General features: G+C 36.5%; 1 protein-coding gene across 3 annotated transcripts in view; it reads right to left on the bottom strand.

Moving 5' to 3' along the window:
* LOC121739499 (capon-like protein) overlaps window positions 1-19709 on the bottom strand; it is a 247171-nt gene that overhangs the window by 22835 nt on the left and 204627 nt on the right. For all 3 annotated transcript variants that reach the window (XM_042131990.1, XM_042131991.1, XM_042131992.1), the window contains one exon: window positions 14562-14703. In XM_042131990.1, coding sequence (XP_041987924.1) covers window positions 14562-14703 — 142 coding nt within the window. The remainder of the gene's footprint in view (window positions 1-14561; window positions 14704-19709) is intronic.

The following is a 19709-nucleotide window of genomic DNA, read 5'->3' as shown; positions in this document are numbered from 1 at the left end:
CATCCAGGAACCCCATTGACCCACGAGTAGTTGAAAGGTTTCGCGAATATATCCCAGTCCATGCTGGATTCGGGGTCCCCAGATAGGACTTCTGCCATTTCTAGTATCCTGTCTTCCTGCATTATTCTGGTACATTCCGCTATTACCAGTATTGGATCCTCAGATTTTGTGATAAATTTGAGTGTTCCCGTGCGGCATGTTGTTGATGATGAGTATGTCAGAAGTTATTTCGCATATTCGAATATTAATATCTTCAAACTTTGACACCCGAGTTGCGAAGAGTTTTAATAAAAGATCTGGCACTCTCGCGCTACGAAACAACGAATAAATATACGAACAGAAAGGCTGTTTCCAACTTTTATGACATAAAAGAATAAGGATAGCATGCATCGGTTAAGTAGGATATTCCAAAATGGTATTTTATTGAACAAAGATATGTTCAATAAAATATCATTTTGGAATATCCTGGTAAAATAGAAAAAACCGGCCAAGTGCGTGTCGGGCCACGCGCAATATAAATTATAAGTAATAGTACCGCTAGTTATTGAAATTTTTTGTATGGTCAATAATACAAGATGTTAGTGTGAACACCGTTATCCTTGAAACCATCAAATGAGCCCATCAAAATGAACAACTTTTTCTATGAGAACAATGAGAACTCAAAAAAAAACCGTCTTCATAAGTTTATACCCATACAAATTGCCGATCCGGGTATGAAGACGGCATTTTTTTTGAGTTCCCATCATTGTTCTCATAGAAAAAGTTGTTCATTTTGACGAGTTCATATTTTGATGGTTTCAAGGATAACGGTGTTTACACACACACTGTATATTATGATTTATGTATGATGTGTTTTACACTACTAACATTATCATGTCTGTTACTTTCAAAAAAATTTGAAGGAAAAGTTCCTTTGTACTTCGCCGAATAATTTTTTTAGTTGGTCGACTATTACTCAATTACTTATGCAGTCCTCTTAGCCGTGATAGTTTTCCTTTTAAATTCGGCATATTTCCTACTCTCGTAAATTTTTTTCACATTTCCAGAAACCGTTTACCGACACAATCCGTTAACCGACACAATCAAATCGAGTGAGAGCCGCGCCGCGCACGCATTATATTGTCATTCTTACATTCCGGGCAGTATCCCGCTTTCAGAAGCTATACTCTGGAATTTTGAACACAGCGGAAAATCTGGCCGGCATGGCATATTTTGGATTTTTGAACGTTCATATCTTTTTGAATTATGAAAAGAAAGTAAACATAGGGACATGCTAATAGGGGCCATAGATATTTAGGAAAAAAAAATATAACTCTACCGGCATTATCCAGGAGGAAACTCTTTAACTCTCTCCTCTTAATAAATAATAACAATTAAGGATCTATAAAAGTGCTGATGTCAGTTACAATTTAAACGAAAATAGTTTTTCTAGACAATTAAAAAAACACAATTCTTTCAGGGTAAACTGGTCTACTTCCTACAATTTTTTCTTGTAAAGTCATATTTCTATAGATCCGTGTTTTTTTTTACAATTCACATAAAATGTATGCCAAATTACTTAAACCTCTGTGTGTTGTCAAACATAAAATACAATAGGTATCTACAAAACGTATTGTCTCCTCTGAATTGTGTTTACTCTCACTCAGAGTGCCTTACACTGAGAGCCTGAAGATACGAGGGGAGGTCCAAAAGTTCGCGGAATGGAGGGGATGGAGTGGGGATAGGGTAGCTCGCTTAGTGTCATACTAATTGAGCACTCATAATTAGTATATATATAAAATCTCAACCCTATAGCGCCATTCGTTTACGAGTACTCGCCTGCTAAACAAGTCAATCCGGAAGCAAACTGCAACTATGGAGAAAATTGAACATCGCGCTGTGATAAAATTCCTTACCAAGCAAGGAAAAAACGTTCAAACCATTTTAAATGAAATTGAAGCCGTTTATGGAGATCAGTGCCCTGGTAAAACAATGGTTTATAAGTGGCATGGACTTTTCAAACATGGTCGAGATTCAATTGAAGACGACCCTCGCTATGGGCGGCCAGTTGAGGCCACCACATCAGACATCGTCGAAAAAGTCGAAAAACTTGTACTGGAAGACACACGTTTAAAGAAAAAACAATTATCTGCATTTGTTGGAGTATCAGATACAACCATTTTACGGATCCTGCACGACTACTTGGGCATGACTAAAGTCAGTGCAAGATGGGTGCCGAGAATGCTCACGCCGCTTCAAAAACAGCAGCGCATCGACGCGTCTAAGCACTTTTTGGAGGTGTGTGGAGACAACCCTGTGCAGATTTTGGAGCGGACTGTTACTGGAGATGAAACATGGGTTCATCTCTTTGAACCTAAATCAAAACAGGAGTCCATGCAATGGCACAAAAAGGGTTCCCCACCTCCCAAGAAATTCAAAGTGTCAAAATCGGCTGGAAAGTTGATGGCCACCGTTTTTTGGGATTGTGAGGGAACATTACTGATTGATTATAAAGAAAAAGGTACCACTATAACCGGAGAATACTACGCATTAATATTGGAAAAGTTAAAGGAGACAATTAAAGAAAAACGTCGTGGAAAATTGACCAAGGGTGTGTTGCTTTTGCAAGACAACGCGCCGATTCACAAGAGCCGAGTTGCCATGGCTGCTCTTCACACGCATGGATTCGAACCACTTGTTCACCCACCCTACAGTCTAGACCTGGCCCCTAGCGATTTTTATTTGTTTCCAAATTTAAAAAAAGAGCTAAGGGGAAGGAAATTTTCCGACGATAACGAAGTGAAGGAGGCAATTTCGGCGCATTTTGAGGCCAAAGACAAAAAATATTTTTTCGATGGTTTAGAAAAATTAATCCATAGATCAAATAAATGTATTACACTTAAGGGTGATTATATTCAAAAGGAAAAATAAATTTATTGTTATATTTTATTAACAACCCTTTCATTCCGCGAACTTTTGGACCTCCCCTCGTAGAATAAGATCCGAAGTTTAAATTGTTTGAAAGTTTCACCCGCAATGTATTCGCATGTTATGTAATAAATACTGTATCTCAAGGGAACGCCTGTACTCTTGTAAAAAATAGTATACTTATGTGTAGCCTGAACTACAAGTAACCCAACTAAAGATGAAAAACAGGCCAGTATAGTTTTTTGAGGAAAAAAGAAAAAACTTATTTAGTAAATATTAAAATTACCTAAATAGTAATTCGCCTTTTGCAATATTAGTGTAGGTATAAAGTATTATAATTAAATATATTGTCACCCGGTTTCTGAAAGGCTGATCAACACTAAAATTAACTAATCGCCTGTTAAATCTCTTGTCAAGTAACAATTGGGTTGCTAGAAGCACGGTTGTCGGTTAGTTAGTTTAATTTGATCAGCGCGTCAGTTGACGGTAGCTGTTCAATTTGACTCGAGAATGATATGTTAACCGCCATGTTGGGTTTCCGAAACGCTTGTCAAGCCGTGATCATAATTTAAAGGTTTGTCAAAAGCTGTGTCAACTAATCGGTAATTGTGGGTGAATTAACTTATGAATTCAATTGATTTTTTATGTGAATCTACATTTTCTCTTTGAAACTACGTTACTATAAGGTTCGTAAACACATTTATTATGAAGTTTTAATAAAAATTCGTAAGAAATACGTCGATTATGCAAATAAACTGTTTATTTGCAGTACTTCTTTTATTTGCAAAAAATGTGTATTATAATCAATTTCATTTCTATAATGAAGAAGAATTTAGGATTCGATATCTCTGAAAAATTGAAATTCGGAATTCTGACAAAAGAAAGAAAATAAACAAATCGTATGTCAAATGTAAATGATCACAGATTAGTTAATTTTCGTCTGATCAATGTTTCAAAAAGTATCAGATTTGAAATTCCCAGAACATTTTTGAAAGCAATGACAGTCTGCAATTCCTTCTTTAGATATTTAATTTGCATTATTGATAGTTAATAGTGAGGCAATGAACGAAAACAAACAAATCGCTAGTCAAATTAAAAATGATCATAAATTAGTTAATTTTCGGCTGATCAATGTATCAGAAACTCAAACTGATTTGACATCCATGCTAAATTAACAGCAGTGTTCAGTGATTTGACAGACCTTTCAGAAACCAGGGGTGTGATTTGTAAGGGTGTAAAAAAAAAGAATCTTTAATAATTGCGTTCTTCAATCAAACACTCAAAATATTTTAAAAGGCGAAATATTTTTTTTTATTTATATATATTATTTGAATATAACTATTACTTGATTATTATTTAAGTACATTATAAAATATATAGATTACTAGCTGTTGCGCACGACTTCTTCCGCGTGGACTTCAGTTTATAGCCTGCGGTGTCAAGTTGTAAAACTTAGGCCTACTTGAAATATTCACAAAATACTTAGCGCAAGAACTTATTTTTTTCCGTAATACAAGCTACGGGCAAACTATCTAGTTAGTTCTGTATTGCAAAACAGATCCTTGCTGAATGCTAAAATGATATTCTAAATTGGTTCTGTTTATTTGATCTACTTGGACGATCGCAAGTGCGTTCTAACTGCTGTCTAGTTTGTTTATGTTAGTGCAATAAGATTTATAGCATTGTTCGATCAAGGAAAATTGTACCTTCAGAGGAATGTATTCATATGTCGGGTTAGTCAAGTCCAGTCGACCGCGTCAGATTACCATGACATCACCCTGCTAAATAACGAAGATATACCATCTGCCATTGAATCTTCGTTAAAACCGCTGAACCGATTATGATAAAATTTGGTATGGAGACACTTCTAGTCCTAGAGGACATTTATTATGATTTCTTTTATTAGACAAGAATGCACGGATCCCGCGCTTTTATCGAATCTCTATGTAGAGGGAAACATCTTGCTTACTATAACCATAGTAAAAGGAGGGTAAGTAAGTTATCTTCAAATTTAGTTTGTTATTATTTTTAGCAATATTCCGCGAAAACAACTTCCACCTTTAAGTAAATGAGTGAGTGTACGCATAGGCATGCGTACAGCACCTCCCTCCTCCCACACTGCCTATGCGTACACTCGCATGCAAGAACTTGCAAACACCACCACCACACAAGCAATAATGTTGGCAAATCCGTGCAAGGCCCCTCACCACCATACAGGTTGAAAACCTCGACGCGCGTTTCGCCCCAACACCGGAGCATCCTCAGGATGTGGACTCTACGCACGGATTATTATTAATTTTTATAAAATTAATTATAATAATAATTATTAATATTCTTGCACGGATTTGCCAACATTATTGCTTGTGTGGTGGTGGTGTTTGCAAGTTCTTGCATGCGAGTGTACGCATAGGCAGTGGGAGGAGGGAGGTGCTGTACGCATGCCTATGCGTCGCCACTCGCCACGTACGGTACGTAGTCTAACGTCCCCACTAAGAAACATTTTATGATGATTAAACTCCAATTAAATGAAAAGCTTGACAGATAATATTGTATGTGACTCTTATAATTAAATATTCATATAATTAAGTAATAAATATTCGTCTCTGAGTGCGACAGTAAGCCCTAAGCAGTCTAACGGGGCCCTAGGCCCCTAAATTCACGCTCCGGCCCTGCTAGCCGAAATAATAATATTATATTTGCTACACTAGAGAAAATCCCTCGGAATCCTATCCTCGGAAACAGCTTTTTAACAAAACCTCCTTGTTAGTAAAGACTAACAAGGAGGTTTTGTTAAAAAGCTGTTTATAAGATTCAAATACACAGTTATAGCATAGTAAAAGGAGGGGAAGTAAGTTACCTTCATACAAAGGCACCGCGCGCGGCTTGTATGTGTGCGCCATAGTATCAATGCGTCGCCACGTACGGTACACAACAAAATCTCGGCGGTACGAGTACCAGGCCATTTAGACGAAACTTTTTCGTTTTCGCTTCGTTATAGAATCGCCGATCAAAATGTATGGAATTGACATAAGACGAGTCAAACGTCAACGTCATATTAACGAACGCTTATGTCAATTCTATACATTTTCATCGGCGATTCTATAACAAAGCGAAAACAAAAAGATTTTGACTCACCCCCCAGCCGAGCCTAGTAAAACTGGCCGAGATTTTTTTTTTTTTTTTTTTATGAAATAAGGTGGCAAACGAGCAAACGGGTCACCTGATGGAAAGCAACTTCCGTCGCCCATGGACACTCGCAGCATCAGAAGAGCTGCAAGTGCGTTGTCGGCCTTTTAAGAGGGAATAGGGTAATAGGGGAGGGTAGGAATGGGAAGGGAATAGGGGAGGGTAGGGAAGGGAATAGGGTAGGGGATTGGGCCTCCGGTAAACTCACGCACTCGGCGAAACACAGCGCAAGCGCTGTTTCACGCCGGTTTACTGTGAGAACGTGGTATTTCTCCGGTCGAGCCGGCCCATTCGTGCCGAAGCATGGCTCTCCCACGTGTTTGTTGTGTGCCGTACGTGGCGACGCATTGATACTATGGCGCACACATACAAGCCGCGCGCGGTGCCTTTGTATGAAGATAACTTACTTCCCCTCCTTTTACTATGCTATAACTGTGTATTTGAATCTTATAAACAGCTTTTTAACAAAACCTCATTGTTAGTAAAGGATTCCGAGGGATTTTCGCTAGTGTAGCAAATATAATATTATTATTTCGGCTAGCAGGGCCGGAGCGTGAGTTTGGGGGCCTAGGGCCCCGTTAGACTGCTTAGGGCTTACTGTCACACTCAGAGACAAATATTTATTACTTAACTATAATTATATGAACATTTAATTATAAGAGTCACATACAATATTATCTGTTAAGCTTTTCATTTAATTGGAGTTTAATCATCATAAAATGTTTCTTAGTGGGGACGTTAGACTATTTAGGGCTAAATAGTGCCGAATTCATATTTTTTAAGCTGCAAACCACAAGTCGACCTGTTTAATTTGATAAAAATATGGATTCTTTCGCATTTTCCATGACTTGGACTCAGCTGGGGACCCCTTAAATTCACGGGGCCCTGGGCGTAAGCCTTCGATCACTAATATACAAGATACACAGTCCGCGGCAAAAAACGACCTCACTAAAAGAGCACCAAACGCAACATTCTGGTGGACTTTCGATTTAGTAGTGCTCGAACGCTCCGCTGGGAAACATGTCCCAGCGCTCGTTCAACAATTGTAAAAATCATACGTTTAAAACGCAAAAAAAGGATGGAATTTCATATTTCCGGTAAGTATTAATTTTATCCTAATATATTTCATACAATTGTATTATAAATATTGGTATTTCGTTAAGAAATCAACAAAAAACAGTTTTAAAATTAAGTTGTAAGTAAATCAACACGAGGTATAAACCATCTCAATTGCGAATACTCATACTAAAGGTACTTATCGTAGTTTATCATGCCCACTTGAAATGTTCGGGTTATACACTGTGTTTCTGTTCCATTTGGTGGAGTCGCTATTAAGTATTATTTATTTTATTGAGGAATATATTATTTTTAGGTTTCCTCGAGATCCAGTTAGATGTGGAGATTGGATATCAGTTATAGCACGGCAAAGATGCGAACAATTTTTCAAGCCAACTTTAGCGAGCGTTGTATGTTCTAAGCATTTATATTCAATGTATACACGTATATTTTAGTTAATTATAAAATTAAACATATTAGAACAACATAATATTACAAGTAAAAATAATTACTCCACACTTTATACATTAAACTTTGGAAAAATTAAAAAATGGACTATAAAAATAATTATTACAATCAACAAAAAAATGTTGAACAGTTCGACTCCGCTCATACTCCGCTCACCTTGTTCCAGCGGCGAAGTGCAGCCGTAAAATTATTGAAGCGCTTTTTTGGAATTGTAATAATTTAAACTTTAAGACATATACGCGGATGGTTGAATTTAGTTTGAAGCGTGCGTCGTTCGTAAAAATTTATTGCTTTGTAAACACACATTGTACATTGTTTTATAAAAAGATCTTTAACAACTATTATTAGGGTTGATTTTAGATAAATATATACTTTTTTAAACATACGTGGGAGAGCCATGCTTCGGCACGAATGGGCCGGCTTGACCGGAGAAATACCACGTTCTCACAGAAAACCGGCGTGAAACAGCGCTTGCGCTGTGTTTCGCCGAGTGAGTGAGTTTACCGGAGGCCCAATCCCCTACCCTATTCCCTTCCCTACCCTCCCCTATTCCCTTCCCTACCCTCCCCTATTCCCTTCCCTTCTCTACCCTCCCCTATTCCCTTCCCTTTCCTTCCTTACCCTCCCCTATTACCCTGTTCCCTCTTAAAAGGCCGGCAACGCACTTGCAGCTCTTCTGATGCTGCGAGTGTCCATGGGCGACGGAAGTTGCTTTCCATCAGGTGACCTGTTTGCTCGTTTGCCCCCTTTATTTCATTAAAAAAAAAACTTTTACTTGGCGACAGATTTTCGAGAGGTTTTTAAAATGTTGTATATTTATCGAGTTAATGAGAAAAAACTTATTTGGCGATGAATCCGCGTCGTTCTTTTTCACCTGGCATATGAAAGACGGGCGGGAGTGTGAAGAGAGAAGAACGATGTTTGATTTCTTTTTTGTATTTAATGCCTAATGTTACATTAGGCATTACATACAAAAAAGAAATACATTTTAAGAGGGTGACTAACCCCAAAAATCAAACATCGTCCTCTCTTCACACTCACGCCTCTGAGATACACCTCAACCAGTTAAAACGTGCCTCGTCAAATTTGTCGTAAAATTATGACGTGTAGTAGTAAAACCGCATGTGTCTGCGTCGTTAACTGCTAATTATAAACCGAAAGAAACACAATTAATGCAGCCGTGCTAGCATACGCCAACGAGATATCTCACTCTACACGTTTTCTCGATGTTAACTGTTTTATCTCTTCATCTCTATTGACCCTAACATGACATACATTTTTTCTCGTACGTCTGTCGTCAAAATTAGAGATAATTTTGTTAATTTTATATGTGCTATTTTTTGTTTGTTTGTTGTACTAACGAACTTTAAACGAATGAGTTTATCTCTCGAGTCTCGACGTATGCATATTAACGAAAAAGAGATATATATATATATATATCGGTATCGACAATATCACTACGCTCGAGAGTGATATCTCGTTGACGTATGCTAGGCGGGCAGGTGTTGCTTACTACAAGAGAAATAAACAGAAATAGGTGTTACAATACTATTAATACTTTCATTACTAAAGAAACGTAACTGTATCAAAATGATGATTCTATCAAATAATAGGCTATGTAGGCTACGATATAGGCTATAAAGGCTACATAGGCTACTATATTATGGACTATAAGGTTGTTTGGAAGAAGCAGCTGTTATCTGTAAGACCGCCTATTTGTATTTTGTACGGTTTATTTTTTAGTCTTCAGTGCGAATAAATAATTCTCTACTATCTACGATATTATCTACGATAGCCCATAATAACATCCATGTAATGATAACTATATTTTGTTGTTGTCAAGTATCCTATGAAACGACCTTGGCGATACCAATCTCTTCCAACATGCACTGAGGGAGTGTAAGTGTTTTTTGTCATATATTACATTTTTTGGCGTAAAGGATACCAAAATCTCAACGACGACGTTTCCTTAGTATTTATTATTTAGTATTTATTTATTAAGATACCGTACGTCATAAATTCATAATATATGTTTAGTACATATTGGTTTATTTTTATATATTATATTCGTAGGGTTTTCGATACATTTACGACTTATTTATAATATAACAACGTTCGGACATATTTATACGTTGATTATTTTGATTACTACAATATTGGACGTTTGTTATAAACGTTGTAATAGTTTCAAAATTATTGCCCGGGAGTGGTAAAATTTTTTTGTTAGCTCGTAACAAAATTTTCATAATATACAATTATGAAAATATTTTGGCCAATATTTATTAAATATTTTGAACGTTACTTCTACTTTTTTTTTAAGTACAACCACAAACATGATATTATAATATTTAAAATCTAACAGCAATTAGAAACATCCATACTTAATATTATAAATGCGAAAGTGTGTCTGTCTGTTACCTCTCCACGCCCAAAACACTGAACCGAGGACATTTTATCCCGGAAAAATGTAAGGTTTCCGCGCGATAAACAAATTTTACGCAGTTCTTTTTTACATACATTTTGTAAAATTATTCTCTCAGATCAGAGTCACGCATACAATCAGAAATTAATTGAGTTTTGAAACTAAGAATAGCATTTAATCTAGCTTGCATTGTTAACATTAATGTGACGATGTTGTAACATGTAGTAGTTATTAATTTAAGCACTTGGCACCAAACGTTTTAGCAGTAACTGCTTTACACTTTTATGTGTGTGTATGTATGTGTGTGTGCGTGCGTGTGTGTGTGTGTTTTTTTTTTTTTAATTCGAATGCGCTATGTTAATTACCGATTGTTCATATCGTCACAGGACATGAATTATGTACTATCGAAAAAGTTGGTTCCTGGGCATATGGCGGACCTATCACCCAAGAAATTTGGTCGCGAGTAAACCAATCAGACCGATCACAGCTAACATTTAACTGCTTATGAATCAATTTCTTCGATGACTGTAGTCATTATAATTTTTTTTAACATATAAGCATACTTTTGTAAACTTTAAATATTTTTAATCAATTTCACCATAAACATAATAAATAAAATGTCAGCCAGCATTTGCAAAACATAAACAATTATGTTTATATCTTATGTGTGCGAACAATCATATCACTTCAAACGTGTTTGAAGTGTCCACTCTGAGTATTAATCCTTGGTTTGTTTATTAGTTTATGTATCCCGTCGCTCGTTAAACTATATCGTCCAGAGCGAACCCAATCTGTCACCAATACTCAGATTTAGATTGAGAGCTGGTGAAAATGTTAATTGCGTACCTGACAATGCGAATTCAATCGTTTTTAGCCCACGATGAAATGGGTGTTTCGTGTTATAATATGTTGTCTGTCTGTCAGTGTATGCAAAATCCTCCGTGATCCAGTGGTTTAGAGCGTGGCTCTCGACTCGGAGGTCGTGGGTTCGATTCCCACGTTTTAAACATGTTATTTCCAAGTTTGGTTAGGACAATACCTACAGGCTGATCACCTGATTGACAAGTAAGATGTGGATCATCTTACTTGTCGGATGGGCATGTAAAAAGTCGGTGCTGCGCCTGATCTCTCGCCAGTCGTGTTGGTCTTCCGTCCCACTGGGTTATGTGAGCACAGGAATAGAGAGTGCTTTTGTGTATTGCACACACTTGGGCACTATAAAATTACTGCTGCTTAACTGGTCCGGTTTCAATGAAACCGGCCACCGTCACCGAAACGGTATGGGAGTTATTATTATTATGTCAGTGTGTGTTTGTACGTGTGTCTGGCATCTAAACGGGTGGACCGATTTTCACATTATTAGTATTTTTAGTTTGAAAGCTGACATTAGCGAGAGCTTGTTATTTATTGGACTTTAGACACCTCTATTAAATGGAGTAAAAAATTAGTAATCCGTATGTTATACAATGTTAGTTATTCATTTCATCCACTAACTTCTTCAATTATAATAAGTTTAGTTTATTATTACTAGATGACGCCCGCAACTCCGCTGCGCCAAAATTCGTTTATCGCGCGTGAGCCGTACATTTTGCCGGGACTAAAAGCATCCATTGTCCTTTCCGAGGACTCAAAGTATCTCCATGCCAAATTTCAGAAACATCGGTTCAGCGGTTTGGGCGTGAAGAGGTAACAAACAGACACACTTTCGCATTTATAATACTAGTATGGATTATTATTGCTAATGGCCGCGCCACACCGGAATGGCAGCGGCGAGGCGAGCACTTTCAGTTTCATAATATGATTTTAAACTTTATCGCCTCGCCGCTGCCATTCCGGTGTGATGCGGCCCTAAAAATCTCGTAGACGCTATAGCTCGTAGCACCGCTACGATATTACGTAGCAGTGATCGAAAATAGAATATTATTTTAATTTTCGAGTTTAAGGCGGTCCCCCTACGGAGATGCCGTAATTTAACGCTTTCTAGAGCTTTATAACTCATAATTTGAAAGCTACAAAATTATAATACAAACTAGCGACCCGCCCCGGCGTCGCATGGGTATAAAATATATAGCCACTGAAAAAAATATTAAAATGGATAGCCTATGATCCTTCACGTGGTCCACTTCTTATCTGTGCCAAATAACATAAAATTTGTTGTACCCTTTCAAATAATTTCCCCCGTTTTTTCCACATTCTCCTATTAGTCTTAGCGTGATGAAATATAGCCTAGCCTTCCTCAATAAATGGGCTTGAGTAAACTACTGGTCCGATTTGAAAAAAGAATTTTACAAATCGGACCAGTAGTTCCTGAGCTTAGGGCGTTCAAGTTAGCCCTTTCAAATCATTTTCCCCGTTTTTTTCCACATTTTCCTCTATTTCTTCGCTCCTATTAGTCTAAACGTGATAAAATATAGCCTATAACCAGTATAGAATACACCAGTAAACTTCAGTATACGAACATTCCTTTCCAGTTTCCACGTTATTGATTTCCTATTTTTGTTTATTATACTCGTGATATCAGCTTTCAAAGTAATACCTACCAATTTATTTAAATTCAAGCATACATTCAGTATCTCCGTAGTATTTACAAATTACGGTTATTTGAAACACACGCCAATAGATCGACTATTTCATTAACTACATATTTGCCGTTTGAATTTTTTTAGGTCAATTTTGAACTAAGTTAGGTAAAAAAATAGGATTTTGTTGCGATCTCGACAACGCGGCAAATGTATGGTCAGTTTCGTTTGCTCAGGGGATGGCCTTAATTAAATTCTTTTGATAGTTTTCAGCGTCAGTAAAAGTCTGGACTCTGGAACGAATTATTGTCGCCAGCAGTTTTTCCGGATCAATACGACCTGCAAAAATTCAAGAAGAGGCCGTATTTATTTAAATTTTCTGATGTTTCGTTACCTTGGGCGATGGTAGTTGCTTTCTATCAGGTGAACCGTTTGCTCGTTTGCCCCCTAATTTAATAAAAAAAGCTTCTGTTTTCAATTCACTTAGGTCCTAGGTAAATACAATTAGTACATTCAATAACTCGGACCATCGCATAGACCTCGTTTGTCAAGTGTCAACGTCGCGTTGCTGTGATAAATTACCTATTTCCCATGCTGTTGGCACGAATCCATACTAATATAATAAATACGAAAGTGTGTATGTCTGTTACCTCTTCACGCCCAAACCGCTGAACCGATATTGCTGAAATGTGGTATGGAAATACTTTGAGTATCGGGAAAGGAGTATACATTTAACCCGGAAAAATATACGGTACGGTCATCTAGTGTAATATTAAAGAAGACAACATTTTAAACCTAACACCAAAAATATTGGCTTTTTTAAACATTTTTTTACTGTACCTGATACATTGATAAGCAGTAAAGTCGAGGTTCAAAAGGTTTCAAAATGCTTTCTTCCAATAAAAAAAAATTATAATAAGAGGATACACCAGGGGCTAGAAAAATGAAAAAAAAGTACGTGTAATATCTATAGCTGTCTCCCTTACCTCAAGCCTATACCGCAGAAAGCGATAGAGACAACTGCAGAAAATCAACGATTCGTTGTCCCCTGATTCCTTCTCCAAAACTTAACCGATTTAAGTACTTTTTTCACTAAAGATTAAAGAAAGGCTTGAGCTGTGTTCCTATGTTTTGCTTTTTTTTTGTATAATCTAGCCAAATCTGTTTTCTGGACGTTTAAACACAGCGAAAAATCTGGCCATTTTTTGGGGTTTTTGAACGTTCATATCTTATTTAATAATTAAATTATGAAAAAAAAGAAAACATAGGGACATTGTATTAGTGGCCGTAGATGTTCAGGAAAAAATTATAACTTTACTAGCATTATCCAGGGAGGAAACAGAGGACAACGTTTGTATGGAAAAAGGGCGGTGTGGACTCCTCTTAACTTCGAAGTTTGAAGTAAAGAGAAAATGAATTAACCAAAAAAAAATCTATTAACCGTTTGTCGCTTTTTTCTTATACAAAACATGTTATTATATTCTGGTAAACATCTGTTACAATATAATAAAGCTTGTTAGCTGTTAGCACGATTAATTACAGTGACAATACGTGTTCGCAACGCACATTCGCAAGCTAGACAGAGACAGAGATACACCGTTAATGTATTCCTCCCAGAGGAACTCAACTTCGCCTGCACAAAGTTCATAACTTATGTACAATTAAAGCAGCCATGTGTGTATAACTTAAATGTACCTATTAGTAAGAGAATAAATAATATTTCAATGAGTCTCTTTATGGCACTGTAGCTTAGTTGCAGCACTTTTAAAAAATATAAGTGGAATGAGTCAAAAAAGACCCATCGTAGTTTTGAGAAAGTCAAAGAAGACTCGATGTAGTCGGTCGCTTTTTAATTAACAGTACTTTAACATCAACTTTTTGAACACAACAAGATGCTGCGCTAAAAGCAAAGAAATGTCAACAAATGACATGTAAAGATGTCTGTAGCTTATTTTCTAGGTACCATAAATTAAAAGGCGACTTTAAATAGGGTCAAAACGGACCTTTAACGGGCTCGCTGGTGTATGTTCTGTCGTCAGCGGCGGAGGAGGTAGATGCTGCAGCGTGCTCTGGACTGTTCACCTGCATCTTGTGACACACCTCAAAAGCCTGGCCCACGGTACGCACAATCCTCATGGCTTGACTCTGAAAAAAAGAATCAAAATTAATATCAAAAATATAATTTTATTTGAAATGAATTTTACAACAAAAAAATTCTGAGCGTTGGGTCTATTAATATTATGCCTATTAGGTTCGGGATGATTTTGAAGCAGAAACAGTAGGTATGGGGTAGGCTTAAATCAATTTAGTGCAGGAAAACAAAATAAATTTGAATATGTTTAATAATTAAGGAGGCATAGACAGACTCAGATTTTGTTTTCTTTATTATATTTATTCATAAATCCCAATGATTTAAAATTAAACTTAATTTCACGTTGACTTATTGATGATGATAGAACACAGATGACAGAAGTTAAGATAAGTATACTAAGTTATGAACGCGAGTGACTAAATATTATAGTAGTCTCATTTGAATTAAATAAATAATTTATAACATAAGTACCCTTTTTCACGTCAGGTCATTATAGATAACTAATTTGGTTATTATCTAGACTTTAGGATATAAAAATGAATACTAATAAAAACTATATTTACTAACTATTAAATTATTAGAAGTCTGCCAGTATAATTTATTGTACCCGGCCCAAAATACGAATTTAATAATTCATTCGTCTGATAACATTACTTGTATTTCACAAACATTTTGTAATTATGGCCTAGAATGAAGTGTATGTTGGGTACATTGATATAATATTAATTGGTAATGAATATTTAGTATTCCAGGCATTTAGTGCAAGGCAAATAATATATCACCATAATCAATATTATGGTGATATAATATTATTTCGTTATAGATAAACTATTTAAGCATTTCAATTTGTTACTAAACGAAACTTAATTATAGTAACAGATTATTAAAAAATGTTATCTACTCTTTTCTATTTTTAGGGTTCCCTACCGAAAGGGTAAAAACGGGACCCTTTTAATGAGACTTCGATGTCTGTCCGTCTGTCTGTCCGTCTTTCAGTTTGTCTGTCTCCAGGCTGTAACTCGTTATGAGTTACAGCTATATAGCTACTATAGCTAGACTTCTGAAATTTTCACAGATTTTCGGTTTTATGATAGACTTTTTGGCTCGTAATCAATAATGGCAACAGCTAGGCACTTGAAAATTTCATAAAGGCCTTAGTATAACAAACTCTAGAAATTAATAATAATATTAAGAAAATTAAGGGGGACTCCTATACAAAAACACATTGTTTGGCCTATTGTTGTCTATAACGGTACGTAATCCTTCGTGCACGAGTCCGACTAGCACTTGGCCGATTATTTTTATTATGTAATAAAAAATCCATCCAGTAGAAGCTTTCATTTAAAAACAGGCTTATTTATGTTTGCAGGAAGCCACAAATAAAGAGAATAACAATGAGTAAAAAAGTGACGAAAAGGAAAAAGGGTTTTCCGGAATCCGCGGTGCTGATTGCGCTATCGCTGGAGCACCGCTGATTGTAATTGGCTTACTGCAGCACTCAAGCACTGGATACTGCAATGACATAATTTCATTTGCATCTATCAACTTGTGTTTATTTACTTTGAGATTATGTTTGAAGTTGAAACATTTGTGACATATTTATGTACATGTGTGGCTTCCCCATGATGGACAAATACAGCAATCTGCGCAATCATGTTTGTAACCCGACAAATTCGTCCTAAATTGCCCATAAATGCCCATGAAATATTACTTCAATTGTACATACTATAGAAAATAGATAGTTGTGTAATCATGGTAACAACAAGAGGGCTCTTTTAACATACTTATTCATAACTAGCTGTTGCCCGCAACTTCGTCCGCGTGAATGTATGTTATTAAAATCGAGATTTACAAAATTGAACACCCATCTACGACTATTTTATTTGGATCTACATTACACACGAAATTTTTAATGCACCACGAAAATAAAATATAATTATAAAAATTTTAACTAAGTATAGCTAAATTAATATTGGAATTTGTTGTGTTAGACTGTTGCCAATAATAATTATGACAAAAACGCTTGAAGGCACGGATTAATTTCCTGCTGTCCACGATCACCGTAGTATGCGACATCAGATTTACACTGTAGGTTGTCTAGCATTGTAGTTCTTTCGTCTTGGCAGAAAAAACTCTCCCAGAGAACATGATTCAAACATACTGCCTTCGGTCGTACATATTCTACCATTTCTACCTATGTGCTCGACCGATGCTAGTAACTTAGATCCGTAAAGTTTGACTTTAAAATTTCCATGGCTGGTAACGAATTGAGATACGCAGTGGTCAATATCCATCCAGTGTTTGGATAAGCGTTTACGAATATTAGGAAAAGTTTTAAAGATCGACCTTTGCTAGAATTGGTAATCACTTTGGTTGTCGTTGTAAATTCCGAGGAGTTTCTTCAATTCCGTTACTTATCAAGTCACCGTTTTTAGGGTTCTGTACCCAAAGGGTAAAAACGGGACCCTATTACTATAAGACTTCGTTGTCTGTCCTTCTGTCTATCTCCAGGCTGTATCTTAAGAACCGTTATAGCTAGAGTTCTGAAATTTTTACAGATTGTGTATATCTGTTGCCGCTATAATAACAAATACTGAAAACAAAATAAAATCAATATTTAAGGGGGGCTCCCATACAACAAACATGATTTTTTTGGTCTTTTTTGCTCGATACCAATAATTACAACAGGCAGGCAGTTGAAATTTTCACAGAATTCTTAAATATATATGTTATTTAATAATTAATAATAAAATTGGAATATAATTAAAATCCCATACAAAAACACAACTTTTGGCCTATTTTTTCTCTATAACGGTACGGAACCCTTCGTGCGTGAGTCCGACTCGCACTTGGCCGATTTTATTGTAAACATGGTATCAAATTCGGGCAATCTATACAACAAAAAAAGAATTTTGAAAATCTGACCACAAACAGCAAAGTAAACATTAACTCCTCCTTTTTTTAAAGTCGGTTAAAAAAAAGTATCTAAGATGTTGACCAGGGATGTAAGGTATCATCATGTCAAATTTCATTGAAATCAGTCCAGCGGATTCAGAGATTAGCCTGTACAAACAGACAAACAGACAGAGAAACAAAAATTCCAAAAACAGTTAAAATGTATTCTACTACTCTTCTACGAGGGCTGCTATTTATGTATCCGGAATTAAAAAAAGAAACAAACATATATCATTTAATATGGTTTTATTGCTTTTCAAAATATTCGCCGCGATGATCGACACACTTTTGCATACGCTGGAACCAATTTTCATAGCACTTTTTCCATTCTGATTGAGGTATCTCCAAAACGTGCATTTTGAACGCATCAACAGCCTCTTCGCGGCTCGAAAAACGTTGACCACGTAATTTGTTCTTCGCGTATGGAAATAAAAAGAAATCGTTAGGTGCCAAATCAGGGCTGTACGGCGGATGACCAGTCAATTCGATCTTTTGACCCTCCAAAAACTGAGTTGTTTCAGCTGAGGTGTGACAGCTAGCATTGTCGTGATGTAATATGATTCTGCGTTGTCGGTTGTCCTTTCTTATTTCTTCAAAGACTTCTGGTAAACAAATGGTCGTATACCATTCAGAATTAACCGTTTTACGATTCTCTAATGGCACTGTAGCCACATGTCCATTAATTCCAAAAAAACAGGCGACCATTTGCTTCAAAGTACTTTTTGCACGAGTAACTTTTGTTGGTTTCGGCTCATCTTGGAACACCCACACCGTTGACTGTTGTTTAGTTTCGGGGTCATATGCATAGATCCAAGATTCATCACCTGTGTAGATATTATAAACGGCTTTTGACGTACCACGGTTGTATTTTTTTATCATTTTTTTGCACCAATCGACACGAGCCCGTTTTTGATCGATTGTCAAGTTGTGCGGAATCCAACGCGAACATATTTTTTTTACAGCCAAATGTTCGTGTAATATCTTATGTATGCTCGTCATACTTATGCCTAAGGACGCCTCTATCTCGCGATATGTAACATGACGATCACGCATTATTAGTTCCCGCACAGCATCTATATTTTGTGGGACAACAGCTGTTTTTGGGCGACCTTCTTTATTTTCATCCGTGAGCATAGACCGCCCACGATTAAACTCACTGTACCAGTGATAAACAGTGGTTTTTGATGGTGCTTCATCTCCAAAAGTTGCGGTGAGTTGAATAAAGCACTGTTGTTGATTTAGCCCACGCCGAAAATCGTAGTAAATCATTGCACGAAAATGTTCACGCGTTAAATCCATGGCAAATGAAGACACGCAATTTTCAAAATGACGCCACAATGGAAAAATAATTGACAGTCACATGAAACAAAATGTATTCTTCAACCAAAGAGTTCTATTTTCAAATGTTGTAATTACTTTTTAAATATTGTTCTTGTAAGTGGCCAGTTCCGGACACATAAATAGCAGCCCTCGTAATATGCCCCTGACTCGTTTTTTCAAGTTTATTTTCAATGTACAAAAATTTTACCTCTACGATTTTATTATAAGTATATAGATATATAGATTACTAGCTGTTGCCCGCGACTTCGTCCGCGTGGACTTCAGTTTATAGCGCGCGGTGTCAATAAAATTGGTGTCAAAAGCTTTTTAAAACCCTGGTACCCCTTAAATCCAAATACCCAAAACAGCCGTGTAGTGTGCACATAATATGATTTTTTTAATTAAACTTTTTTATACCTTTTAAAGCTTATTTAGCGTTACACAACTTAGCTTCATAATGCATTACACAACTTTAGCTTTGCCCAATAGCCAATACCCATAGGCCATAAACTATTTAGTAAGTATTTATTATTGGTAGACTGTTGTTTCTGATTTCTAGGTTGGTACGTGAGTTATTTTATAACATGTATAACAATCGAAAGAATCGGAATATTAACTCAACATGGTACCACCTCTTATAGAAATACGCATGAGCAAGCAATAGCGCGATCTAGGGGACTCTTGGCGCCATCTATTTTGAGTTTTTGGAACTAACTTAATTTGAACAAATTTACGCATAAACACCCCCTTACAACCCCTTTTTCCAGTAAGAAGTAGCCTATGT

The sequence above is a fragment of the Aricia agestis genome, chromosome Z, assembly GCF_905147365.1.
Source record: "Aricia agestis chromosome Z, ilAriAges1.1, whole genome shotgun sequence".
NCBI classification, from domain to species: Eukaryota; Metazoa; Arthropoda; class Insecta; order Lepidoptera; family Lycaenidae; genus Aricia; species Aricia agestis.
This window is presented reverse-complemented; position numbering and strand designations above follow the sequence as displayed.